Below are 27,899 nucleotides of genomic sequence, written 5' to 3'. Positions count from 1 at the left end.
ACTTTAGAATAACATGGTAATGTAACACAATGTGGAAAAGGTCAAGGGGTCTGAATACTTAACGAATGCACTGTACATGCAAGCGGATCGTTTTGGTAACATTTATTGTGAATTTTCTTTCAGAAACCGACCATTCCCGGTCCGCCCTTCCTGTTCGGAGCCTGTTTAGTGGTGCTGGCTCTCCTTGTGGCCATCTTCATCCCTGACCACAGAAGTATGGCAGTGAAGACCTACACGAACACGCGCAAAATCAGCACCAGCAACAACCTCCAGAGTTTAAACCCCCTGCCTGCCAGTGAAGAGGACATAGAGCCTCTCCTGCAGGACAGCAGCATGTGATTGTCTGAAAGGGACTCCAACATGAGCCCCCCTAATGGTCCCCAAACTACAACCTCAACCAGCAGCAGCTGACATGGAGCCATTCAGGGTATATCCTTCAACCACATTGAACACACAGTTCTGTTTCTACGATTAGGGAACGGTCTTTTGTCCAGCGAGATGGTTTTATCGTTTACTGTGATTTTACATTGCGACAAGGACAGAAACAATGCTGAGTTGAAGAGATGACCGTAAGCTCTGCTGGTTTCTCATGCTTAAAGAACCCCCCTCCTATTAATGGGTTTAAAAGGCCAATCAATGCCCACTCCAGCTTTATGTTAATAAAATATTGACCTGTATCTCATCAAAGTTACTGTGCAATCTAGATTGTAAACGGATTGGTGTATAGTTAGGTAAATACACTACATGACAAAGTATGTGGACATCTGCTCTTACACCATCTCATTCCAAAATCATGGGCATTAATATGGAGTTGGTCCCCCCCTTTGCTGCTATAACAACCTCCACTCTTCTGGGAAGGCTTTCTACTAGATGTTGGAACATTGCTGCGGGGACTTGCTTCCATTCAGCCACAAGAGCATTAGTGAGGTAGGGCACTGATTCATACCAAAGGTGTCAAATCAAATTTTATTTGTCACATACACGTATTTGCGGGTGTAGCGAAATGCTTTTGTTTCTAGCTCCAACAGTGCAGGTGTTCGATGGGGCTGAGGTCAGGGCTCTGTGCAGGCCAGTCAAGTTCTTCCACACCGATCTCGACAAACCATTTCTGTATGGACCTCACTTTGTGCACGGGGGCGTTGTCATGTTGAGTTGTTGTTGCTCCAAGACGTTTCCACTTCCCAATAACAGCACTTACAGTTGACCGGGGCAGCTCTAGCAGGGCAGAAATTTGACAAACTGATTTGTTAGAAAGGTGGCATCCTATGACTGCCATGTTGAAAGTCACTGAGCTCTTCAGTAAGGACATTCTACAGCCAATGTTTGTCTATGGAGATTGCAATGCTGTGTGCTTGATTTTATACACCTATCAGCAACGGGTGTGGCTGAAATAGTCGAATCCACTAATTTGAAGGGGTGTCCACATGCTTTTGTGTATATATAGTGTATGTACCTTAAAGGTGATGCAATTTATTATAAATGCTGTGCCATATATTATTTTTATTTTTGCCTTTTTGTCATGCATTGTTGAATCAGCCGAGTGAGACTTGACTTGGACTTGAATGTTACAGAAATAGTTGCTGAAAGAGTTGAACATGACATTCCAAATATGCCTATCCACCCTACAAATCCCAACCTGCGTATATTGTCAGCTACCTCAAATGTTTACCTCTTCATAAAATGTAAATTTAAGACAAATCTAGGCCCCCTGATTTGGTATAGCTTCTTATAACCTTTAAAAACGAAATCATCACTTTTACAGCAACTGTTACTTTTTACATCTGAGTGTTAGTTCTTGTGTTGCATAAAGGTCTGGTGGGATTGTGGCTACCAGTGAAGTATTAATGGATTAACTTGAGACCCACAGTACAGTTGTACTCCTCAGTTTTTAACTTGAGACTTTAACATTTTAACTGCCAATCCTGAATTGAAATTAAAACTGTGATAATGGCATATTGTGGTACTTTAAAAATGTATTTTCAGAGTACAGTTGTTTGGCCTCATAACTATTGCAACTAGTTGGAAAGTGCTTTTTTTGTGGTATGGTACAGGTAACTCAAAATAAAGGATACACTTGAGTAAATGAGGGTTCTGGCCGCTCTGTTATGGTGCATTTTCCTGGCATGGTTTAGTTCCACTCAACCCCTTAGAGGACAAGGTAAACACCAATGAATACACAGCCATTGAGTGATCACCAACTTATGGTGAATCCTTTCTGTCCTGATGGAAGTGGTCTCTTCCAGGATGACAATGCCCCCATCCACAGGGCACGAATGGTCACTGAATTGTTTGCTGAGCATGAAAAACGATTTAAACCATATACCATGGCCGTCTGTTACCAGATCTCAACCCAATTGAACACTTATGGGAGATTCTGGAGCGGCGCGTGAGACCACGGTTTCCACCACCAACAAAGCACCAAATTATGGATTTTCTCGTGGAAGAATGGTGTCGCATATAGTTCCAGACAGTTGTAGAATCTGTTGTATGCCAAGGTGCACTGAAGCTGTTCTGGCGGCTCGTGGTGACCCAATGCCCTATTAAGACACTTTGTGGGTGTTTCCTGTATTTTAGAGGTTGCCTGTATCTATTATGACCCCAGACTGAATTGAGACCAAGATGTTGCTCTGTCAGATCTTAAGATTTTTTTAAATGTTGCTTTCTCAAAGATAGTTGGTGTAAAGAAACACAATACAACCTATATTTTTGCATACAATCATAACTAACCTGTAAAAGTGGAATTTAGTGTTACATTTTCCATGTTGTGTACTGTATTCATTTTGCCAGCAGGTTTGAATCTAACTTATGACATATCTCTACAAACATGTTGATGAAACAGTATGAATCTGTTCAATAACTTACGTAAGACCCAAGTCTTTTGGACTTTCGTAATGTAGCACTTTTTAAGAACAAGGTTAATATATTTAGCCATTGTTATTGCTAAAGAAAACTATTCAATTATGCAGTTAAAATATACTTATTTCTACATGAACAAGTCATTTACTCAACTCTTGCAGTGTAAATTATGCATTAATTTGCTGAGTACTGCACCTTAATTTCAGTGAATGTGTGCCTAAAAATATATATACATGTTAATATACTGAACAAAAATATAAGCGCAACTTGCAACAATTTCAAAGATTTTACTGAGTTACAGTTCATGTAAGGAAATTAGTCAATTGAAATGAATTCATTCGGCCCTAATCTATGGATTTCATATGACTGGGCAGCGGTGCAGCCATGGATGGGCCTTGGAGGGGATAGGCCCATCCAATAGGGAACTAGGCCCAGGCAATCAGAATGACTTTTTCTCCACAGAATGGTTTTATTACAGACTGTAATGTTTCTAACCCCCTACAGTTTCGAGGCCGGTTGGACGCACTGCCAAATTCTCTAAAATGACGTTGGAGGCAGCTTATGGTAGAGAAAGTGACATTCAATTATCTGGCAACAGCTCTGGTGGACATTCCTGCAGTCAGCATGCTCCCAACAAACTTGAGACATCTGTGACATTGTGTTGTGTGACAAAACTGCACATTATAAAGTGGCCTTTTATTGTCCCCACCACAAGTTGCACCTGTGTAATGATCATGCTGTTTAATCAGCTTCTTGATATGCCACACCTGTCAGGTGGATGGATTATCTTGGTAAAGGAGAAATGCTCACTAATAGGGATGTAAACAAATTTGTGCACAAAATTTGAGAGAAATACACTGTGGGTATGGAACATTTCTGGGATTTTTTATTTCAACTCATGAAACATGGGACCAACACTTTACATGTTGCGTTTAATATTTTTGCTCAATGTATTTTGACGTCTTTTTTTAAATGATTTGAATTATTTCTTCATGGGTTGTGCATTTGTAATCGCTTTGTTTGATCTTAAATCATAATTCTGGATAATATCTACAATAATAAAGAAATGTATAGCAATTGTTGGATGTCTGCATTACATAATTTATACTAACTGATTTTATAATCCACACATTTTGACCATTATGTGGGTATTCTATCAAATTTGATTATGTGAAAAGGATTCCTCATATTTTTTCTTGGTGTCATGCAGACTTCGAAAGTGTGTAATCATACAGCATTGTCTATAACAAATAATACAAACTGCTCACTTGCAAAACACTCGGCACCCCAGACACCCATTCAGTAAACTTGATTGACAATCATTGTCTTTGAGAAAAAAGTTAGAAAAATATAATCCTACCTACATTCAGGCCTTTCACTATTGCACTGCAACAAGTGTTTGGTCACATCAGAACAGATATACCATATTTCATAACATGTGAGAGACCATTTTGTAAATATTGAAGCTAGTGCTAGCCCAATCTGCACAAATTTTACACTAAACAAATGTATATCGATATGGTCATGTCATTTACAAGCCTTATTGATCATGGATTAAAAAGCGGGGGACCATGCTTTCCTTGGCAAAATGCAAGGTCCCCAAAAGGCATTTGATATATGAAGTAGAAATCACACAGCATACTATATTGCAACATTTTTAAATGATATTGCACTCCAGCAGAGACTAGTAATCATGGCACAATATTAACCCATCCATAATCTTGAAAAAACTAACTTGAACTGTTAAAGTAGTACATTACCGGGTGCAATTACTGGGAGAGTTCCAGGTCGACTTCATTGCATTGCATCAACCAATGGTTGCGTGATATGTCATCGACTGCGTCAGCATCAGATTGCAAAATCATATGGAGTTAGTTTATATGTTAAAACAGTGCCGTTGGCCAATTTTGTATTTTTTTAAAAAAAATTATCATGGGGCAAAGAGAAAATGTAGCTGTTTTATAGCTAATCTCATGCTATTCTATATGTTTTGCCATGAGGCTGAGAGAAAATGTTACTGTTTTAAAGCTAATTTCCTGCAATTTTATAGCTAATTAAAAATCAAATTTAGGTGGTTGACTTTGATAAAAGGCACTGGAATATGAGCTGTCTTGTTTGCTAAATGAACAAATGAAATAGGCAGTGGCATAGAAGCACAAGGATATAAGCTGCATTGCAGTCATATTCGTGAATTATTGGGAGTGTGGTTTCCAGTTAGTTATTTTTGGCAACCCATCCCATGAGAGTGAATGTCATTCCAGTTCATCTCTTCTGTTATATTTACTCAAATCTGACTAACCCAATGCACTGCTTGCTATGAATTCTATCTGATGGTGTTTGTATGTTTAGGTAAATAATATCCCGTTTGGAACACTGACAAGTAAAGAGCATTACATGCCTACGCCCCTGTGTTAAACATCTATCCAGGTGATGTGAGTTTTGGCATGAATCTGCAATGTAGTCAGCCTGGAACTCGGCCACTGTTTACAAGTGTTCAGAGGATTGATATGCAATGCATGCACAGCAGCATGGTTGTCCGTTTTCTTCTGGTCATCTGAATCTCCATTACAGACAGCATGAGAATGACACTTTGGTGGTGTATGTTGGCGCAGTTTCTGGAGAGAAATTATACATTTACATGTTGAACTCTGCATTTATAGTCTACACAATACTAGATTATTAAACATATGAGTGCCTTGCGTTGTAAAGAAATAGTCTGTGGTGGATGGATCTAATGTCTTGCGAAGTGATTGCTAACTTGTCCAACAGTGAAACAACTCACAAATATGAAAAGCGATGTCTTACCTCTGTCCTTCACTGTGTCAATGTATGTCTGCAGAAATTCTTTGTGATGGTCTTGTCTTGTTTCCAATATCTCATCATCCCCCTCCATTATCTCATCAACCATGTTGTCATATAGCTTAATGAATCTGAAAGGAAAAAGGCATATCACATATTTTCAATTTTTATTTAATATTTATCATCTGGACACAGTTTTTTTAATACAGAAAAAATTATCCTGTGTTTTCCCAATCTTGTTCCCCCATTTGACTGTTCCCCTTCATTAGAACACATGTCATGGGATCATATAACATGATCTTTGTTGTAGTATATGATGTGATATGTTACAGATTTGATTCATTTTGATCTGGGAAAGCTTTCCACTAGATGTTGGAACATTGTTGCGGGGAACTTGCTTCCATTCGCAAGAGCATTAGTGAGGTTGGGCGATTAGGCCTGGCTTGCAGTCGGCGTTTCAATTCATCACAAAAGTATTTGATGAGGTTAAGGTCAGGGCTCTGTGCAGGCCAGTCAAGTTCTTCTGCACCGATCTTGACAAACCATTTCTGGATGGACCTCGCTTTGTGCACGGGGACATTCTCATGCTGAAACAGGAAAGGGCCTTCCTCAAACTGTTGCCACAAAGTTGGAAGCACAGAATCGTCTAGAATGTCATTGTATAATCTAGCATTAAGATTTCCCTTCACTAGAACTAAGGGACCTAGCCTGAACCATGAAAAACAGCCCCAGACCATTATTCCTCCTCCATCAAACTTTACAGTTGGCACTATGCGTTGTGGCAGGTAGCGTTCTACTGGCATCCGCCAAACTTAGATTCGTCCGTTGGACTGCCAGATGATGAAGCATGATTCATCACTCCAGAGAACGCGTTTCCATTGCTGCATAGTACAATGGTGTCGAGCTTTACACCACTCCAGCCGACGCTTGGCATTGCACATGGTGATGTTAGGCTTGTGTGCAGCTGCTCAGCCATTTCGTGAAGCTCCCGATGAACAGTTATTGTGCTGACGTTGCTTTCAGAGGCAGTTTGGAACTCGGTAATGAGTGTTGCAACCGAGGACAGATGATTTTTATGAGCTACTCGTTTCAGCACTCGGCGGTCCCGTCTGTGAGCTTTTGTGGCCTGCAACTTCGTGGCTGAGCCGTTGCTACTCCTAGACGTTTCCACTTCACAATAACAGCACTTACGGTTGACTGGGACGGCTCTAGCAGTACAGAAATGTGATGAACTGACTTGTTGGCACTAAGAGGGTCGATTAAAAATATGGTGCCGATAGAGGGCAGCCGTGCTTCTAGCCCCTAGGCAACGTTGCAACATTTTGTTTTGATTATGTGTTATTTCTTACATTATTAGGCCAGAATTATTTTTGTGTTATTACATACAGCCGGGAAGAACATTTAGATATCAGTGCGGCGGTAACTCACCAGCATTACCAGCATTATGACCAGGAACACAACTTTCCTGAATCAAATCCTTTGTTTGTACCCCCCAGGGCAATTGAACTGATTCCAGAGGCTGACCCAAAACATCACCGGCGGAGAAGAGGTACTCGGAGTGGACTTCTAGTCTGACTCAGGAGGCACGCACACCACCAACCGCTTCAGAGTATATTACTCACTAATGTTTAGTCTCTGGATAATAAAGATAATGAGCTGAGGATTTCCTTCCAGATATACATCAGGGATTGTAACATACTCTGTTTCACAGAAACATGGCTCTCTTGGGATTTACGGTCCGAGTCCGTACAGCCAGTTGGGTTCTCAGTTCATCGCGCAGCCAGAAATAAATATCTCTCCAGGAAGAAGAAGGGTGGGGTGTATGTTAGGCCTGATGCGTGGGGCCGGTACAGGTGGCACCGGGCTGATGACACGCACCTCAGGGCGAGTGCGGGGAGGAGGCACAGGACATACTGGACTGTGGAGGCGCACTGGAGGCCTGATGCGTGGGGCCGGTACAGGTGGCACCGGGCTGGTGACACGCACCTCAGGGCGAGTGCGAGGAGCAGGTACAGGACGTACTAGACTGGGGACACACACTCCAAGGAGAGTGCGAGGAGCAGGTACAGGACGTACCTGACTGGGAAGGCACACTTGAGGGAGAGTGCGAGGAGCAGGAACAGGACGTACCGGGCTGTGGAGGCGCACTGGAGACACGGTGCTTAGAACCGGCACACATTGTACCGGAACGATGACACTCTTCACACGGTGAGTACGAGGAGTTGGCACAGGACGTACTGGGCTGTGAAGGCGCACTGGAGACCTGGTGCGTATAGCCGGCATCAATTGTACCGGAACTTTAACACACTTCTCAGGACGAGTACGGGGAGTTGGCACAGGACGTACTGGGCTGGGAAGGTGTACTGGAGACCTGGTGCGTATAGCCGGCAACACTTGTACCGGAACTTTAACACACTTCTCAGGATGAGTACGGAGAGTTGACTCAGGTAGCTTTAAATCGATAACACGCCCCTTAGGGCAAATGTCGTGCATCCTCCACCAATTCAATAACTCTCATTTCTCTCTCCTCCACATTCTCCCTCAACTCACTGACAGTCTCTGGTTCACTCCCCTCAACTTTCGCCGCCTGCTTCCATGGCAGGCTTCTGTCTCCTGCCATAATCTCGTCCCACGTCCAGGATGTCCTCCACTCCTGGCTTTCCTCCTGCGCACGCTTCTTGGTCCGTTGTTGTTGGGATCTTCTGTCACGATCGTCATAATGAGTGGACCAAGATGCAGTGTGGTATGGTTCCATCCTCTTTATTATGAAGTGAAACTCAAAGAAAACAATAAATGTAAAACGAAACGTTAAGCTGCTATAGTGCTCACAGGCAACTATACATAGTCAAGATCCCACAAAGCACAAAGGGGAAATGGCTGCCTAAATATGATCCCCAATCAGAGACAACGATAAACAGCTGCCTCTGATTGGGAACCATACCAGGCCAACATAGAAATTTAAATCACCTAGATGACCCACCCTAGTCACACCCTGACCTAACCAACATAGAGAATAAAAAGCTCTCTATGGTCAGGGCGTGACAAATTGACAACAAATGTGCTTTTCTTTCAAAAACAAGGACATTTCTAAGTGACCCCAAACTTTTGAACGGTAGTGTACATAGACATGAAATCATTGGCCACTTTAATAAATGAAACACTAATCACTTTAATAATGTTTACATATTTTGCATTAGTCATCTCATTTGTATATGCTGTATTCTATTCTATTGTATCTTAGTCTATGCCGCTCTGACATTGCTCGTCCTTATATTTATATATTCTTAATTCCATTCCTTTCCTTAGATTTGTGTGTATTGTGTGTATTCTTGTGAAATTGTTTGATATTACTTGTTAGTTCTGCACTGTTGGAGTTACAAACACAAGCATTTCGCTACATTCGCAGTAAAATCTGCTGAAGGTGTATGTGACCAATACAATTTAATAGAATTTTATCCTATGACAGTGCCACGTTGAAAGTCACTGAGCTCTTCAGTAAGGCCCTTCTACTGCCAATGTTTGTCTATGGAGATTGCATGGCTGTATGCTCGACTTTATACACTTGTCAGCAATGGGTGTAGCTGAAATAGCCAAATCCACTAATTTGAACGGGTGTCCACATACTTTTGTATATATAGTGTATATGTGACCAACAGGCGTAGTTATACAGTGATATTATGATACTATACACTCTCAGTCATCTTGTCAGACTTACTTGATGGCAGGATTTTCTTTAAGCCCTGAAGGCCAGCAGATCAATGTGTCTCCACTAACAACAATCATCTTGAGTGTAGTGATATTTACCAAACACTTTGGCAAATATGACATGTTATTCTTATGAACAAACAAGGATTCCAATTCTTCCAACCTGAATCGGACACAGATATTGGAAATAGTTAAAGAAGCGATGGCCAACCCTCCTCCTAGAGAGCTACAAGGTACAGGCTTTTCCCTCAACCCAACACACATTTAATTCAAGGGTGTACTTACTAGGAACTAAACCAAAGCAAATGTGACAAAACGTGGAGGGTCCTACCTAAATTTGAACAAAAATGAACTCATTTTCCTTGCAGAACATTTTTCGTTGCCAAATACTTTGCTACGATGTGCACTAGCAAATACACCCCAGCTAATCAAGATCCTGATGAGCAGCTGATTAACAGAGCTTTCAGCAGGGCTGGAGAAAAAACCTGCACACTCAGTAGCTCTCCAGGCAGAAGGTTGCCCCCACCCAGAGTGGAAACATGTAGTACTTCATAATAACCATTTTAATATCATTTATGAATATGAAACTTTTATCATTAGATGATCATGATGATAATCAATGATGGTAATGTGTGAGTGATGAATGATGAAATGGTCATCTGTTATAGCATTAAGGCTATGCTTCACATACCTGTCCATATCCTCAGGCAAATCCGTCAACATGTTGATACTCATATCCAACAATTGTAGGCTTGTCATTCGAAGAGCACAGATGGGTATGCTGGCGAATTGGTTTTCTGCTATATCCAGATGTGTGACTTTCTTGAGATTGCTTAACTGAAACAAAGACTCAGATTAATTCTGTGTTTACATAGAAGAGCAGTAGCAAGAAAACAAATCCCTACAATAAAGGTCCTATAAAACATTATCATCACAGAATGAGACCTTTTGCATTTTTGTTAAGTTTTTGCATGGTTGTGGTTCGCCATTGTTGCTTGTTGTACAGTATACACACTGAGTGTACAAACATTAAGAACACCTTCCTAATATCGAGTAGCACCCCCCTTAGAACAGCCTCAATTCATAGGGGCACGGACTTTAAGGTGTCGAAAGCGTTTCACAGGGATTGTTGACTACAATGTTTCCCACAGTTGTGTCAAGTTGGCTGGATGTCCTTTGGGTGGACCATTCATGATACACACGGGAAACTGTTGAGCTTGTAAAACCCAGCAGTGTTGCAGTTTTTGACACAAACCAGTGTTCCTGGCACCTACTACCATACCCCATTCAAAGACACTTAAATCCTTTGTCTTGCCCATTCACCCTTTAAATGGCACACAAAAACAATCCATGTCTCAAGGCTTAAAAATCCTTCTTCAAACCGGTCTCCTCCCCTTCATCTGCACTGATTGAAGTGGATTTAACAAGTGACATCAGTAACGGATAATAGCGTTCAACTGCATTCACCTGGTCAGTCTATATCATGGAAAGAGTGTTCTTAATGTTTTGTACACTCAGTGGAAATACCTGGTTCTAATACAGTTAACTGCCAAAATAATGGAAACACTTGAGTAAATGAGGGATACAAAGTATATTGAAAGCAGGTGCTTCCATATAGGTGTGGTTCCTGAGTTAATTAAGCAATAAACATCCCATCATGCTTAGAGTCGTATATAAAAATGCTGGATAGGCCATTATTTTGGCTACCATGGCTATGCCCCCATAGGATGACAATGCCCCCGTCTACAGGGCATGAGTGGTCACAAAGGTTTGATAAGCATGAAAATGATGTAAACCATATCCCATGGCAGTCTCAGTCCCCAGATCTCAACCCAATTGAACACTTATGGGAGATTCTGGAGAGGCGCCTGAGACAACATTTTCCACCACCATAAACAAAACACTAAATTATGGAATTTCTCGAGAAAGAATGGTGTCGCTTCCCTCCAATAGAGTTCCAGACAATTTTGGAAAGACCTTGGACACTATAAACACCCAGCTAGAGGTCGGCGGAACAGTTGTTACTGTTGTTCAGCGGAACAGTTGTTACTGTTGTTCAGTAATATAGCATGGCTGCTATTCAGAGGATTGTTGCTCTGTAACATAACTTGCAGCAACGGCCGCGCAGTTGATTGGTGTATATAAATGTGCATATTCACAACAACCTGAGCCTGTTGCAGACTCACAATGATGGGGCTTTCCTTAAAAAATACAGGGTCCCACAAGAGGAGATAATCAGACTGCTTGACCTTGTGTCTCCCTCAATCAGCCGACCAACCCACTGCAACTTTGCCTGTGTGCTGCAACCTGGGCTTAGGGGTAGATGTAACATAGTAAACAAAAATCCGGGACACTCTAATTAGTATGAAATGTTACGTTTGTATGTATGACTTTGTGGAGGTCCATCATCCATTTTGTATGATATGTTTCAAATTACAATTAGTATGATATGTTTCGAATTACAATCCGTATATGTCAGAAATTGCAATTCGTACAATAAGTTCAAAATATGATATTTTACAAATTCCAATTTGTTGTGGCTAATGTTAGCTAGGTGGCTAACGCTAACGTTAGCTAGACTAGGGGTTAAGGATAAGGTTAGAAGTTAGGTTAAAGGGTTAATTTTGGATTTTCATTTACTATGTTGCATCTAGTCTATGAGACCAGAGTGACGTAACTTTGGTCAACTCTGAGTTCAACTCGGGATAACCAGTCATATGAATATGGCTTACATTTTAGTCAGGTCAATTTTTATGGCAACAAATCCTTCAGATCTAACCTGCTCCGGGGCAGACTAACTCAGGGCTAACTCCATTTATCCTGAATGAAGTGTTTGAGCTGCGAGTAGAGGACCAATGAAATCAGAATACCTCCCTCTTGCAAATATTGATTGAGGAAGATAATTGATTAAATATTTTATTATTCAACTGTTTTTGTGTGTAAATACATACAGTACCAGTCAAAAGTTTGGACACCTACACATTCAAGGGTTTTTCTTTATTTGGACTATTTTCTACATTGTAGAATAATAGTGAAGGCATCAAAACTATGACATAACACATATGGAATCATGTAGTAACCAAAAAAGTGTTAAACAAATCAAAATATATTTTAGATTCTTCAAAGTGATGACAGCTTTGCACACTCTTGACATTCTGTCAACCAGCTTCACCTGGAATGCTTTTCCAACAGTCTTGAATGAGTTCTCACATATGCTGAGCACTTGTTGGCCACTTTTCCTTCACTCTGCGGTCCAACTCCTCCCAAACCATCTCAATTGGGTTGAGGTCGGGTGATTGTGGAGGCTAGGTCATCTGATGCAGCACTCCATCACTCTCCTTCTTCGTCAAATAGCCCTTACACAGCCTGGAGGTGTGTTATGGGTCATTGTCCTGTTGAAAAACAAATGATAGTCCCACTAAACGCAAACCAGATGGGATGGCGTATCGCTGCAGAATGCTGTGGTAGCCATGCTGGTTAAGTGTGCCTTGAATTCTAAATACATCACAGACAGTGTCACCAGCAAAGCACACCCGCACCATCACACCTCCTCCTCCATGCTTCATGGTGGGAACCACTCATGCGGAGATCATCCATTCACCTACTCTGTGTCTCACAAAGATACGGCGGTTGGAACCAAAAATCTCACATTTGGACTCGTCAGACAGATTTACACCGGTCTAATGTCCATTGCTCATGTTTCTTGGCCCAAGCAAGTCTCTTCTTATTATTGGTGTCCTTTAGTAGTGGTTTCTTCATATAAATTTGACCTTGAATGCCTGTCTCCTCTGAACAGTTGATGTTGAGATGTGTCTGTTACTTGAACTCCGTGAAGCATTTATTTGGGCTACAATTTCTGAGGCTGGTAACTCTAATGAACTTATCCTCTGCAGCAGAGGTACCTCTGGGTCTTCCTTTTCTGTAGAGGTCCTCATGACAGCCAGTTTCATCATAGCGCTTGATGGTTCTTGTGACTGCACTTGAAGAAACTTTCAAAGTTCTTGTAATTTTCTGTATTGACTGATCTTCATGTCTTAAAGTAATGATGGGCTGTCATTTCTCTTTGCTTATTTGAGCTGTTCTTGCTATATTGTTCTTGCCTTATTTGAGCTGTTCTTACCAACTACCTACCTTCTCCCCATATTTGTTTTTGTTTTTCTGCTCTTTTGCACACCAGTATTTCTACTTGCACATCGTCATCTGCACATCTATCACTCCAGTGTTAATTGCTAAATTGTAATTACTTCGCCACTATGGCCTATTTATTGCCTTACCTCCTTACTTAATTTGCACACACTGTATACAGATTTTTATATTGTGTTATTGACTGTACGTTTGTTTATCCCATGTGTAACTCTGTGTTGTTATTTTTGTCACACGGCTTTGCTTTATCTTGTCCAGGTTGCCGTTGTAAATGAGAACTTGTTCTCAACTGGCCTGACTGGTTAAATAAAAGGTGAAATAAAAAATAAATAAATATGGACTTGGTCTTTTACCAAATAGGGCTATCTTCTATATACCACCCCTACCTTGTCACAACACAACTGATTGGCTCAAACGCAATAAGAAGGAAATAAATTCCACAAATTAACTTTTAACAAAACACACCTGTTAATTGATATGCATTACAGGTGACTACCTCATGAAGCTGGTTGAGAGAATGCCAAGAGTGTGCAAAGCTGTCATCAAGGCAAAGGGTGGCTACTTTGTAGAATCTCAAATATAAAATGTATTTTATTTGTTTAACACTTTTTTGGTTACTACATGATTCCATATGTTATTTAATAGTTTTGATGTCTTCACAATTATTCTACAATGTAGAAAATAGTCCAAATAAAGAAAAACCCTTAAATTAGTTTTTTTTGTATGACTTAATCAAATTATTTTATCGATAGGATAGAGGCTGACACCAAGACACCCAAGACCCACTCCAATTTGCATACCGCCCCAACAGATCCATAGATGACGCATTCTCAATTGCTCTTCACACTGCCCTCACCCACCTAGATAAGAGGAGTACATACTGTATGTGAGAATGCTGTTCATTGACTACTGCTTAGCATTCAACACCATTGTCCCCTCCAAGCTCTCCACCAAGCTTAAGACTCTGGGTCTGAACACCTCCCTCTGCAACTGGATCCTGGACTTCCTGACGGCCCGAGCCCAGGTGGTGAGAGTAGGCGACGTCACCTCCGCCACTCTAACCCTCAACACAGGGGCGCCACAGTGGTGTGTGCTTAGTCCCTTCCTGTTCTCCCTGTCCACCCACAACTGCGTGGCCACGCACGACTCCAATACCATCATCAAGTTTACTGATGACATGACGGTGGTAGGCCTGATCACCGGCGACGATGAGTCAGCTTACAGGGAGGAGGTCAGTAACCTGACAGTGTGGTGCCAGAACAACAACTTCTCCCTTAATGTCAGTAAGACCAAGGAGCTGATCATGGACTACAGGAAACGGGGGGGCGAGCACGCCCCCACCCACCTCGGCGGGGCTGCAGTGGAGCAGGTTGAGAGCTTCAAGTTCCTCGGTTTCCAAATCACTAAAGACTTAAAATGGTTCAAACACGAGCACAGTTGTGAAGAAGGCGCGACAGCGCCTCTTTTCCCCTCTGGAGGTTGAAAAAGTTTGGCATGGGCTTTAAAATCTTCAAAAAGTTCTACAGCTGTACCATTGAGAGCATTTTGACTGGCTGCATCACTGCCTGGTATGGCAATAGCATCGCCCTTGATCGCATGGAGCTACAGAGCTTGGTGCGGATAGCCCAGTACATCACTGTGTCCGAGCTCCCTCACATCCAGGACATCTTTATCAGGCAGTGTAGTAGGAAGGCCCGGAAAATTGTTAAGACTCCAGCCACCCAAGCCATAGGACTATTCTCTCTGCTTCTGCACGGCAAGCGGTACCGATGCGTCAAGTCTTGCACCAACAGGCTCTTGAACAGCTTCTATCCCCAAGCAATACGACTTGATAAATAGATAACAAAATAGCTATCTGAGTTAACCTTGTATCCTTATTGACCTTTTATTTTTATTTTTGCATTGCACTCTCACAGGGCCCTACACACACACTCACACACACACTCACTCCATCATCTTCTCACTCACACATAATATGCACACACATTTATACTGACTCTACACACACCCACTCACAAACAAGCTGCTACTACTCTGTGTATCTTATATCCTGTTGCCTAGTCACCTTACCCCTATACACATCTACCTCCATCACTCCAGTATCCCTGCACATTGTAAATGTGGTATTGGAACTGACCCTGTATATAGTATGCTTACTTACTTATTGTGTTCTTGATATTTCTTGTTTTTTTCCCTTCTAGTTATACATTGTTATTGATTATTGCATTGTTGATTTTCGAGGTTTGCAAGAAAGGCATTTCACTCTACTGCATGTGACATTAAAACTTGAAACTTGAAAAGAGGTGCTCGTGTATTGATAAGCACACAAAAGACGGCATTAATGATAAGTAATAAAATAAAGACGGCACTTCTAGAAGCCTATTTCACACCATAGCCTGCTTGATTGTATTGATCTCTAGAGAAACTGCGCAATGTGCATATTGAGCTCACAGAAAAAAATTATACCAAAATTCAATTAGCTCAGCACTAGAGCTTAAGCACTGTAGAAAAGAAGACGGCAGATTCAAATCTTGAAATCAATGGTTTGTTTGTTATTTATTTTTGTTATTTATTTTCATTCATAAAAACTAATCTGTGAAATGTATTGGCATAGCTTACATTTCACATGAAATGTGGGCTATTAGTTGTGTTTGCGATTTCAGTACCAGGGAACTGGATGGGATCACGTGAAAAACCAAACATGGCCCCAATGATGCTCTTAGCTGTCACACTTACAGATTCACTCTACGTGCTTGTTTGGGAAACACTTAAAAGTAAATTACTTGGGAAGCACTGCATCTGGTACTATCATCGTAATGCTTAATGCTTGTGTCACAACTGGGAAACGAGGCCCAGATCTGTCTACAATTGTAAGATATCCAGATCCAATGTGTGTCTGACTAACTCCGGAGGTGGGCAAGAAGATCTGATCACAATGTGTATTTTGATTGTCTACCCATGTCAAAAAATGTTGGGCACAATCAGAATCTGGACGAAATCAGGAAAATGGATGCATGTTAGAACAAGCTATAAACAGAGCTTTTGAAGATATCATACCACACAAGCCATTTCACACAAATACCCCTTACCTCAAAAGGCAACTGTTCAAGATAATTTCCAGTTAGCTCCAATCTCTCCAGATTCTCACATTCACCAAGTTCTGGAGGAATACTGGACAGCCTATTGTAATTAACTTTCAGCACCCTCAGCTTTGTTAATTGACCTTACAAAAAAACATAGGAAAGACATGTAACGGAATGTAGAAACAGATATGTTCTAAATCCCATTTAAATTCAATTCAAATTAAGGATGTTTAATGAGCTAATGTAACAAATAAAGACAAAGTCATAGGAGAGACTTCAGCGTTCATATTTTCAAATAGGAGGACATGCATGATACATAATAATTACCTATTTCAACAGGCAGCTTGCCAATTCCGTTTTGGGGTATATCCAATACGCAGAGGTCCGGAAACTGCACAATCCACTCTGGTAATTTGCAGATTTTAGTTCTTCTTATGTGCCATTCTCGAAGGTATGTCATATCAAGAAGATTATCAGGAAGATCCTGCATTGAAAGTAATACAACATGAAAACAACGTTAGTGTGGATACATACAATGGTAGTGATTTTATCTGAAAACAATCATAATGAAAAAGAATGAGATGGTATGAGCCAATTTACCATCCATTTATCACCATCCAGTTCAAAAATGTATTTGATGCCATCAATTATGGGATTTGCATCTGTAGGATAAAAAAGTCAGTTAAAGAGTGGAGCATGGCAGTGATTGAGAGTGAGAAGAGAGTGAGCATAGTAACTATGGCACAAGTACTTATTCAGATAAATATAAAGTGCATTCGGAAAGTATTCCGACCTCTTCCCTTTTTTCACATTTTGTTACATTACAGCCTTACTCTAAAATTGATTAAATTATAACATGTACTCTACACACAATACCCCATACGGACGAAGCAAAAACCGTTTTTTTGCACGTTATAACAAATAAAAAACAGAAATACATACAGTAAGTATTCTGACCCTTTGAGACTCGAAATTGAGCTCAGGTGCATCTTGTTTCCATTGATCATCCTTGAGATGTTTCTACAACTTGATTGGAGTCCACCTGTGGTAAATTCAATTGGTTGGTCATAATTTGGAAAGGCACACACCTGTCTATATAAGGTGACACAGTTGATAGTGCATGTCAGAGCAAAAGCCAAACCATGAGGTCGAATGAATTATCCGTAGAGCTCAGAGACAGGATTGTGCCGAGGCACAGATCTGTGAAAGGGTACCAAACAATGTCTGCAGCATTGAAGGTCCCGAAGAACACAGTGGCCTCCATCATTCTTAAATGGAATAAGTTTGGAACCACCAAGAATCTTCCTGTAGCTGGCCGCCGGCCAAACTGAGCAATCGAGGGAGAAGAGCCTTGGTCAGGGAGTTGACCAAGAACCCGATGGTCACTCTGATAGAGCTCCAGAGTGGAGATGGGAGAATCTTCCAGAAGGACAACCATCTCTGCAGGACTGCACCAATCAGGCCTTTTATGGTAGTGGCCAGACTGGGGCGAAGGTTCACCTTCCAACAGGACAACGACCCTAAGCACACAGCCAAGACGATGCAGGAGTGGCTTCAGAACAAGTCTCTGAATGTCCTTGAGTGGCCCAGCCAGAGCCCAGACTTGAACCCGATCGAACACCTCTGGAGCGACCTGAAAATAGCTGTGCAGCGACGCTCCCCATCCAACCTGACAGAGCTTGAGCGGATCTGCAGAGAATTGGAGAAACTCCCCAAATACAGGTGTGCCAAGCTTGTAGCGTCATACCCAAAAAGACTCAAGGCTGTAATCACTGCCGAAGGTGCTTCAACAAAGTACTGAGTAAAGGGTCTGAATACTTATGTAAATGTATATTTGTTTTATATTTTTATACATTTACAACATTTTCACGGGACATGTTGGATTGCTGTCCTAATGATTTAATTGTTTTGCTGAGCTTGCCTGTGTTTGGTATATCCTGGTGGAGCTGAATTTCATTCAGAGCTGTTCTCGTCAGGTAGTGTTGGAGCACTTCCACCTCGTTGGATTTCAATTTCTTGCATGCTATGCGATACTGCCATTGCTGATCGATCCTTGGGAAAAACAATTAAAAGTTTATCTGGAAACGTTTACATTTGTGTAGTAGCCTATTTACAAAAGGCAAGATTGGACCAGATCACAGCAACATCAATTGTTGAAAATACATTGTCTGGATGAGAGCAACGAGAAAGACACTGCTGTTGGATGTCATTATTATCACATAGCTAAGGTGAATCTAGTTTACTGGGGTACCAGTCTTTTTTTGTGCCATCATGCTACTCGTCGTCTTGTCATACCAAATATTTTGCCGCTCCAAACAAGGAGTTGCATGATGGCACAAGCAGACTGGAAATCTAGGTGACTTAAAGGAAAACTCCACCCAAAAACTATCTTTTGGTATTTGTTTCATTAGAATATTGTTGGTATAGTCCCAAAATGTTTTGCATGCCAGAAATCACATTTTCAAGATATGTAACTTTCAAAATACAGCAATACAGCTGGTATGATGCATTTTGCATCAAATAATGCTGCGTTCAAATCAAATTTTATTGGTCACATACACATGGTTAGCAGATGTAAAAAGGGCTTATGAATTTGATTGATTCATGTTATTGCGAGTGTAGCGAAATGCTTGTGCTTCTAGTTCTGACAGTGCATCAATATCTAACATGTAATCTAATAATTCCATAACAATTACCTAATACACACAAATCTAAGTAAAGGAATGGAATAAGAATATAAACACGCAGTTGAAGTCGGAAGTTTACATACACCTTAGCCAAATACATTTAAACTCAGTTTTTCACAATTCCTGACATTTAATCCTAGTAAAAATTCCCTGTTTTAGGTCAGTTAGGATCACCACTTTATTTTAAGAATGTCAATTGTCAGAATAATAGAAGAAAGAATGATTTATTTCAGCTTTAATTTCTTTCATCACATTCCCAGTGGATCAGAGAGTTTACGTACACTCAATTAGTATTTGGTAGCATTGCCTTTAAATTGTTTAACTTGGGTTAAACGTTTCGGGTAGCCTTCCACAAGCTTCCCACAATAGGTTGGGTGAATTTTGGCCCATTCCTCCTGACAGAGCTGGAGTAACTGAGTCAGGTTTGTAGGCCTCCTTGCTCGCACACGCTTTTTTCAGTTCTGCCCAAAAATGTTCTATAGAATTGAGGTTAGGGCTTTGTGATGGCCACTCCAATACCTTGACTTTGTTGTCCTTAAGCTATTTTGCCACAACTCTGGAAGTATGCTTGGGGTCATTGTCCATTTGGGAGACCCATTTGCGACCAAGCTTTAACTTCCTGACTGATGTCTTGAGGTGTTGCTTCGAAAAATCCACATAATTTTCCTGCCTCCTGATGCCATCTATTTTGTGAAGTGCACCAGTCCCTCCTGCAGCAAAGCACCCCCACAACATGATGCTGCCACCCCCGTGCTTCACGGTTGGGATGGTGTTATTCGGCTTGCAAGCCTCCCCCTTTTTCCTTCAAACATAACGAAGGTCATTATGGCCAAACAGTTATCTTTTTGTTTCATCAGACCAGAGGACATTTCTCCAAAAAGTACGATCTTTGTCCCCATGTGCAGTTGCAAACCGTAGTCTGGCTTTTTTATGGCGGTTTTGGAGCAGTGACTTCTTCCTTGCTGAGCGGCCTTTCAGTTTATGTCAATATAGGACTTGTTTTACTGTGGATATAGATACTTTTGTACCTGTTTCCTCCAGCATCTTCACAAGGTCCTTTGCTGTTCTGGGATTGATTTGCACTTTTCGCACCAAAGTACGTTCATCTCCAGGAGACCGAAGCGGTATGACGGCTGCGTTGTCCCATGGTGTTTATACTTGCGTACTATTGCTTGTACAGATGAATGTGGTACCTTCAGGCATTTGACAATTGCTCCCAAGAATGAACCAGACTTGTGGAGGTCTACAATTTATTTCTGAGGTCTTGGCTGATTTTCTGTTGATTTTCCCATGATGTCAAGCAAAGAGGCACTGAGTTACAAGGTAGGCCTTGAAATACATCCACAGGTATACCTCCAATTGACTCAAATTATGTCAATTCGCCTATCAGAAGCTTATAAAGCCATGACATAATTTTCAGGAATTTTCCAAGCTGTTCAAAGGCACAGTCAACTTAGTGTATGTAAACGTCTGACCCACTGGAATTGTGATATAGTGAATTATAAGTGAAATAATCTGTCTGTAAACAATTGTTGGAAAAATTACTTGTGTCATGTGCAAAGGAGATGTCCTAACTGACTTGCCAAAACTATAGTTTGTTCATTAACAAGAAATGTGTGGAGTGGTTGAAAAACGGGTTTTAATGACTCCAACCTAAGTGTATGTACACTTCCGACTTCAACTGTATAAATATATGGATGAGCAATGACGGAGCGGCATGGGCAAGATGCAATAGATCGCATAGAATAAAATACAGTACATACATATGAGATGAGTGATGAAATATGTTAACATTATTCAAGTGGCATTATTAAAGTGACTAATGATCCATTTATTAAAATGGACAATGATTTCAAGTCTGTATGTAGGCAGCAGCCTCTCTGTGTTAGTTATGGCTGTTTAACAGTCTGATGGCCTTGAAATAGAAGCTGTTTTTCAGGTTCTCGTTCCCAGCTTTGATGCACCTGTACTGACCTCACCTTCTGGATGGTAGTGGGGTGAACAGGCAGTGGCTCGGGTGGTTGTTGTCCTTGATGATCTTTTTGGCATTCCTGTGACATTGGATGCTGTAGGTGTCCTGGAGGTCAGGTAATTTTCCCCCAGTGATGCGTTGTGCAGACCGCACCACCCTCTGGAGAGCCTTGCGGTTGTGGCGGTGCAGTTGTCATACCAGGCGGTGATACAGCCCAACAGGATGCTCTCAATTGTGCATCTGTGAAAGTTTGTGAGGGTTTTAGGTGACAAGCCTAATTTCTTCAACATCCTGAGTTTGAAGAGGCGATGTTGTGCCTTCTTCACCACACTGTCTATGTGAGTGGACCACTTCAGTTTGTCCATGATGTATACGCCGAGGAACTTAAAACTTTCCACATTCTCCACTGCTGTCCCATCGATGTGGATAGGGGGGTGCTCCCTCTCCTGTTTCCTGAAGTCTACGATCATCTACTTTGCTTTGTTGACGTTGAGTGAGAGGTTGTTTTCCTGACACCCCACTCCGAGTGCCCTCACCTCCTCCCTGTAGGCTGTCTCGTCGTTGTTGCTAATCAAGCCCACTAATGTTGTGTCATCTGCAAACTTGATGATTGAGTTGGAGACGTGCATGGCCACGCAGTCATGGGTGAACAGGGAGTACAGGAGGGGGCTGAGCACGTACCCTTGTGGGGCCCCAGTGTTGAGGATCAGTGAAGTGGTGGTGATGTTTCCTACCTTCACCACCTGGGGGCGACCCGTCAGGAAGTCCAGGACCCAATTGCACAGGGTGGGGTTGAGACCCAGGGCCTCAAGCTTAATGATGCGCTTGGAGGGTACTATGGTGTTTAATGCTGAGCTACAGTCAATGAACAGCATTCTTACATAGGTATTCCTCTTGTCCAAATGGGATAGGGCAGTGTGCATTGTGATGGCGATAGCGTCGTCTGGACATATTGGTGCGGTAAGCAAATTGAAGTGGGTCTAGGGTGATAGGTAAGGTGGAGGTGATATGACTGATCCTTGACTAGTCTCTCAAAGCACTTCATGATGACAGAAGGGAGTGCTACGGGGCGTTAGTCATTTAGTTCAGTTACCTTTTCCTACTTGGGTACAGGAACAATGGTGGCCATCTTGAAGCATGTGGGGACAGCAGACTGGGATAGGGAGAGATTGAATATGTTTGTAAACACACCAGCCAGCTGGTCTGCACATGCTCTGAGGACGCCGCTAGGGATGTCGCCTGGGCCGGCAGCCTTGTGAGGGTAAACACGTTTAAACGTCTTACTCACGTCGGCCACAGAGAAGGAGAGCCCACAGTCCTTGGTAGTGGGCCGTGGGCCGTGTCGGTGACACTGTATTATCCTCAAAGTGGGCAAAGAAGGTGTTTAGTTTGTCTGGAAGCAAGACGTCGGTGTCTGTGATGTGGCTGGTTTTCCTTTTGTAGTCTGTGATTGTCTGTAGATTCTGCCACATACGTGTCGTGGCTGAGCCGTTGAATTGCAACTCCACTTTGTCTCTATACTGACGTTTTGCTTGTTTGTTTGCCTTGCGGAGGGAATAACTACACTGTTTGTATTCAGCCGTATTGGCAGTCACCATTCCATGTTTAAATGCGGTGGTTCGCGCTTTCAGTTTTGTGCGAATGCCGCCATCTATCCACGTTTTCTGGTTAGGGTAGGTTTTAATAGCCACAGTAGGTACAGCATTTCCAATACACTTCCTTACAAACTCACTCATTGAATCAGCGTATACGTCGATATTATTCTCTGAGACTACCCGGAACATGTCCCAGTCCGCGTGATCAAAACAATGTTGAAGTGTGGATTCCGATTGGTCAGACTAGCGTTGAATAGCCCTTAGCACGGGTACATCCTGTTTGAGTTTCTGCCTATATGAAGGGCGGCGCAAAATGGAGTCATGGTCAAATTTGCCAAAAGGAGGGCGGGGGAGGGCCTTGTATGCATCGCTGAAGTTAGAGTAGCAGTGATCCAGTGTTTTATCAGCGTGAGTACAGTCAATATGCTGATTGAATTTAGGTAGCCTTGTTCTCAAATTTGCTTTGTGAAAATCCCCAGCTACAATAAATGCAGCCTCAGGATATGTGGTTTCCAGTTTGCATAAAGTCCAGTGAAGTTCCTTGAGGGCCGTCGTGGTATCGGCTTGATGAGGGATATACATGGTTGTGACAATAACCGAGGAGAATTCCCTTGGGCGATAATATGGTCGGCATTTGATTGTGAGGAATTCTAGGTCAGGTGAACAAAAGGATTTGAGTTCCTGTATGTTGTTACAATTACACTATGAGACGTTAATCATGAAACATACACCCCCGCCCTTCTTCATCCCGGAGAGATGTTTATTCCTGTCGTTATGACGCACAAAGAATCCATTTGGCTGTACCGACTCCAACAGCATATCCCGAGAGAGTCATGTTTCCGTGAAACAGAGTATGTTACTATCCCTGATGTCTCTCTGGAAAGCAACTCTTGCCTTAATTTCGTCTACCTTGTTATCTAGAGACTGAACATTAGCGAGTAATATACCTGGAAGTGGTGGGTGGTGTGCACGCCTCCGAAGTCTGACCAGAAGACCGCTCCGTCTGCCTCTTCTCCGGCGGCGTTGTTTTGGGTCAGCCTCTGGAATCAGTTCAAATGCCCTGGGTGGTTTGGACAAAGGATCCGCTTCGGGAAAGTCGTATTCCTGGTCATGGTGCTGGTAAGTTGACGTTGCTTTGATATCCATAGTTCTTCCCGGCTGTATGTAATAACACTTAAGAATTTGTGGGCTAACAATGTAAGAAATAATACATAAAATTACAAAATACTGCTAAGTTACTCAGGACTAGAAGCGAGGCAGCCCTCTCTGTCGGCGCCATATTTTCTCCACAATGCATCATACCAGCTGTACTTTTCTATTTTGAAAGTTATGTATCTTAAAAACTTGATTGCTGTCATGCAAAAAACAATGGGACTATATTAACAATGGACTACTGAAACAAATACCTTAAATATAGTTTTGGGGTTTAATTTTCCTTTAAGTTAAAAATAATATGAAAATATATCTAGAATATGGTTGTCAAACCTCTGAGTTTTGATTAATAAACATACTTGGTCAGAGCGCTTTTCTGTACTCGCTCGTGTTCCTTCTTCTGCTTGTTTTTGTATTTTTTCTCTCTGCCTTCCCAAATGTTCCTGAGCAGTGAGATGTCATAAACTGGTATATCAACCCTCCTGTCCACCCTCATGTTGATTTCCCCTGTGGAAAAATACAGAAATTTAGGGTAAGTAAAAAACATGACATTATACCCACAAACAAAAAGGTATTTCACCTCAAGCCTCTATCCTTTTGAGAAAATCTGTTTATAAAATTATATTTAAAAAAGGATTGGGTTTAGCTAACAGTTAAGCAGCATCAAGGGGGTAAAATGTAATATCTTGTTAGAAATCAGATGACAATCTACCATAAAACAAGGGCAATCCAAAAACTGTATCTAACCGTTTGACCCACGATCTTACCTCTGGAACTGTTAGGTTGAATCTCACAGTTGATTGTTGATTCCATGTTATGTGTTTTAAATGTGTCTGCCAATATGAATGACACTGTACAAGTTCAGATGTAGAGTTGTAGATCTTTGATTCCATATTGAAATTGTTACCAATTGACACTCCTTTTTTGGGCTCCCGAGTGGAGCAGCGGTCTAAGGCACTGCATCTCAGTGCTAGAGGCATCACTACAGAACCTAGTTCGATTCCAGGCTGTATCACAACCGGCCTTGATTGGGAGTCCAATAGGGCGGCGCACAATTGGCCCAGCGTCGTCCGGGTTAGGGTTTGGCCATTAGGGTAGGCCGCCATTGTAAAAAATAATTTGTTCTGATCTGACTTTCCTAGTTAAATAAAAATGTATTAATACCATAGTGCAGGAAGTGCCTTTGAAAACAAATATTGGTTTTGTGCCCTTTGTCTTTCATGTGTACATTAGATTTTAGTCAATTAGTAGGAACTTTTATCCAGAGCGACTTGACTTGCATTTTCTAGAGCTTTGGGAGAAAATCATACACAAATAATTTACTCTACAGTTGTTTAGACAAGTATTAGCATCAGAAGCACAGGCTTCCCCAAGCGAGATTGGACAAGCACAAACATGCTTTGCCATGCTTACTTTTCAGTGCGCTGAATAGGAAAAGTCTCTATTTCTCCTGTAAAAAACATATGATACAGATGATATTGATTAAAAAAAGGATCATGTTATATACAGTAAGTGCTTCATTTATTATATATTTTTTTTTACTGTTTTCTACATTGTAGAATAATAATGAAGACATCAAAACTATAAAATAACACATATGGAATCATATAGTAACCAGAAAAGTTTTAAACAAATCAAAATATATTTTATATTTGAGATTCTTCCAAGGAGCCACCCTTTGCCTTGATGATAGCTTAGCACACTCTTGGCTTTCTCTCAACCAGCTTCAAGAGGTAGTTAACTGTAATGCATTTCAATTAACAGGTGTGCCTTCTTAAAAGTTAATTTGTGGAATTTATTTCCTTCTTAATGCATCTGAGCCAATCAGTTGTGCTGTGACAAGGTAGGGGTGGTACACAGAAGATAGTCATATTTGGTAAAAGACCAAGTCCATATTATGGCAAGAACAGCTCAAATAAGCAAAGAGAAATGACAGTCCATCATTACTTTGAAACATGAAGGTCAGTCAATGTGGAACATTTCAAGAACTTTTCTTCAAGTGCAGTCACAAAAACCATCAAGTGCTATGATGAAACTGGCTCTTATGAGGACCACCACAGGAAATGAAAACCAAGAGTTACCTCTGCTGCAGAGGATAAGTTCATTAGAGTTACCAGCCTCAGAAATTGCAGCCCAAATAAATGCTTCACAGAGTTTAACAGACACATCTCAATATCAACTGTTCAGAGGAGACTGCGTGAATCAGGCCTTCATGGTTGAATTGTTGCAAAGAAAGCACTACTAAAGGACACCAATAATAAAAAATAAGAGACTTGCTAGGGCCAAGAAACATGAGGAATGGACATTAGACCGGTGGAAATCTGTCCTTTGGTCTGATGAGTCCAAATATGAGATTTTTGGTTCCAACCGCCGTGTCTTTGTAAGACGCAGAGCATGGAGGAGGAGGTGTGATGGTGTGGGGGTGCTTTGCTGGTGACACTGTCAGTGCTTTATTTAGAATTCAAGGCACACTTAACCAGCATGGCTACCACAGCATTCTGCAGCGATACGCCATCCCATCTGATTAGCACTTAGTCCCACTATCATTTGTTTTTCAACAGGACTATGACCCAAAACACACCTCCAGGTTGTGTAAGGGCTATTTGACGAAGAAGGAGAGTGATGGAGTGGTGCATCAGATGACCTGGCCTCCACAATCACCCGTCCTCAACCCAATTGAAATGGTTTGGGATGAATTGGACCACAGAATGAAGGAAAAGCAGCCAACAAGTGCTCAGCATATGTGGGAACTCCTTCAAAACGGTTGGAAAAGCATTCCAGGTGAAGCTGGTTGAGAGAATGTCAAGAGTGTACAAAGCTGTCATCTAGGCAAAGGGTGGCTACTTTGAAGAATCTGAAATCTAAAATATATTTTGATTTGTTTAACACTTTGTTGGTTACTACATGATTCCATTCCATGTAGAAAATAGTCACACAAAAAAATAAAACATTGAATGAGTAGGTGTGTCCAAACTTTTGACTCAAACTGTATATATATTATATACGCTAAAGGTAACCATGCCCTATATGTGGAGCACATCAATCATCACCACAGCATTTTGATGAGAACAGTCACAGCAGTCGGCTTTGCTAAGCTCACCTCGCTCTCTAATGCCTCTGACCACACTGACACATTTGGTCTCTGATCACAGTCATACCACACTGAAACCTAGAAAACATGTGACGTGACTTTAACCCTGTTGAATAGTCTAAACTGAATAATCATTAATGGGGATGTTCAGGATTGTACAACTTGATGTTAGATGGTTTAGATGGTTTTAAAGAAAAACAAACCATTGGTGATAGTTTCTCCTGGTCCATAGACTACAGGAGGGTGTGGAACCGAAGAATCGTGAACATCCACTTTAAAAGTCAGAAATTGATATAAGTATGTAAATTAGAATATTAGTAATGGTGGAGTTATGCCATTAGGTGCTATTTTTGTAAAATTCTACTTTATATTTAGACTTAGGAACAGACTGCTGTGACTGACTATTGATTTAAAAACTGAAGTCATGGTAGCAAGCACTTGAACAGGATTGAATGCTTTCATAAATGTATGTCTTCATATATATTACTTTCAGCTCAAGAGTCTGAATGGTCCTTTATCAATCTCACTTGGAAACATATTGGTTTCTCTATACTTTTAGATCCAAAACAGTTGTTTGCTGTAGTTTGTCTGTACCTTGAATTTCACAACACACATTTATTATTGTGTGAAAATAACTCGATTTTCCCCTAAGCTATAAATCCTGTATGAAAACAATGAAGACATCCATAGGTACGATTAGTGATAAGACAATGCGTACAACAAATACATTTTCTTACCTGTGTAAATTGACCGCTTCTGTGTGACTTCAACTGCTTGTTTAGTTGTTTACAAAGTTGTTCGGCTAAAATACAGATG

At 41.4% G+C, this 27,899-nt stretch overlaps 2 protein-coding genes across 3 annotated transcripts in view; one reads left to right on the top strand and one right to left on the bottom strand.

Annotated features, from left to right (window-relative positions):
- mfsd14bb (major facilitator superfamily domain containing 14Bb) overlaps nucleotides 1-3,935 on the top strand; it is a 24,944-nt gene extending 21,009 nt beyond the window's left edge. For both annotated transcript variants that reach the window (XM_071402257.1, XM_071402256.1), the window contains one exon: nucleotides 124-3,935. In XM_071402257.1, the coding sequence (XP_071258358.1) occupies nucleotides 124-339 (216 nt within the window). In that variant the 3' untranslated portion in view covers nucleotides 340-3,935. The remainder of the gene's footprint in view (nucleotides 1-123) is intronic.
- lrrc2 (leucine rich repeat containing 2) lies at nucleotides 1,136-27,899 on the bottom strand. Its single transcript, XM_071402258.1, has 11 exons — nucleotides 27,821-27,899; nucleotides 25,406-25,442; nucleotides 24,352-24,499; nucleotides 18,508-18,638; nucleotides 17,187-17,248; nucleotides 16,914-17,070; nucleotides 16,593-16,726; nucleotides 10,052-10,197; nucleotides 9,371-9,523; nucleotides 5,662-5,786; nucleotides 1,136-5,471 (listed from the first exon to the last, which is right to left on the bottom strand). Exons 3-11 carry the CDS (start codon nucleotides 24,486-24,488, stop codon nucleotides 5,422-5,424), a joined length of 1,095 nt encoding a protein of 364 aa, XP_071258359.1. The 5' UTR covers nucleotides 24,489-24,499; nucleotides 25,406-25,442; nucleotides 27,821-27,899; the 3' UTR covers nucleotides 1,136-5,421.

This window comes from Salvelinus alpinus, chromosome 5 (assembly GCF_045679555.1).
Source record: "Salvelinus alpinus chromosome 5, SLU_Salpinus.1, whole genome shotgun sequence".
Lineage (NCBI taxonomy): Eukaryota > Metazoa > Chordata > Actinopteri > Salmoniformes > Salmonidae > Salvelinus > Salvelinus alpinus.
The sequence above is the reverse complement of the archived record's forward strand: the minus strand, read 5'-3'. Positions and strand labels throughout refer to the sequence as shown.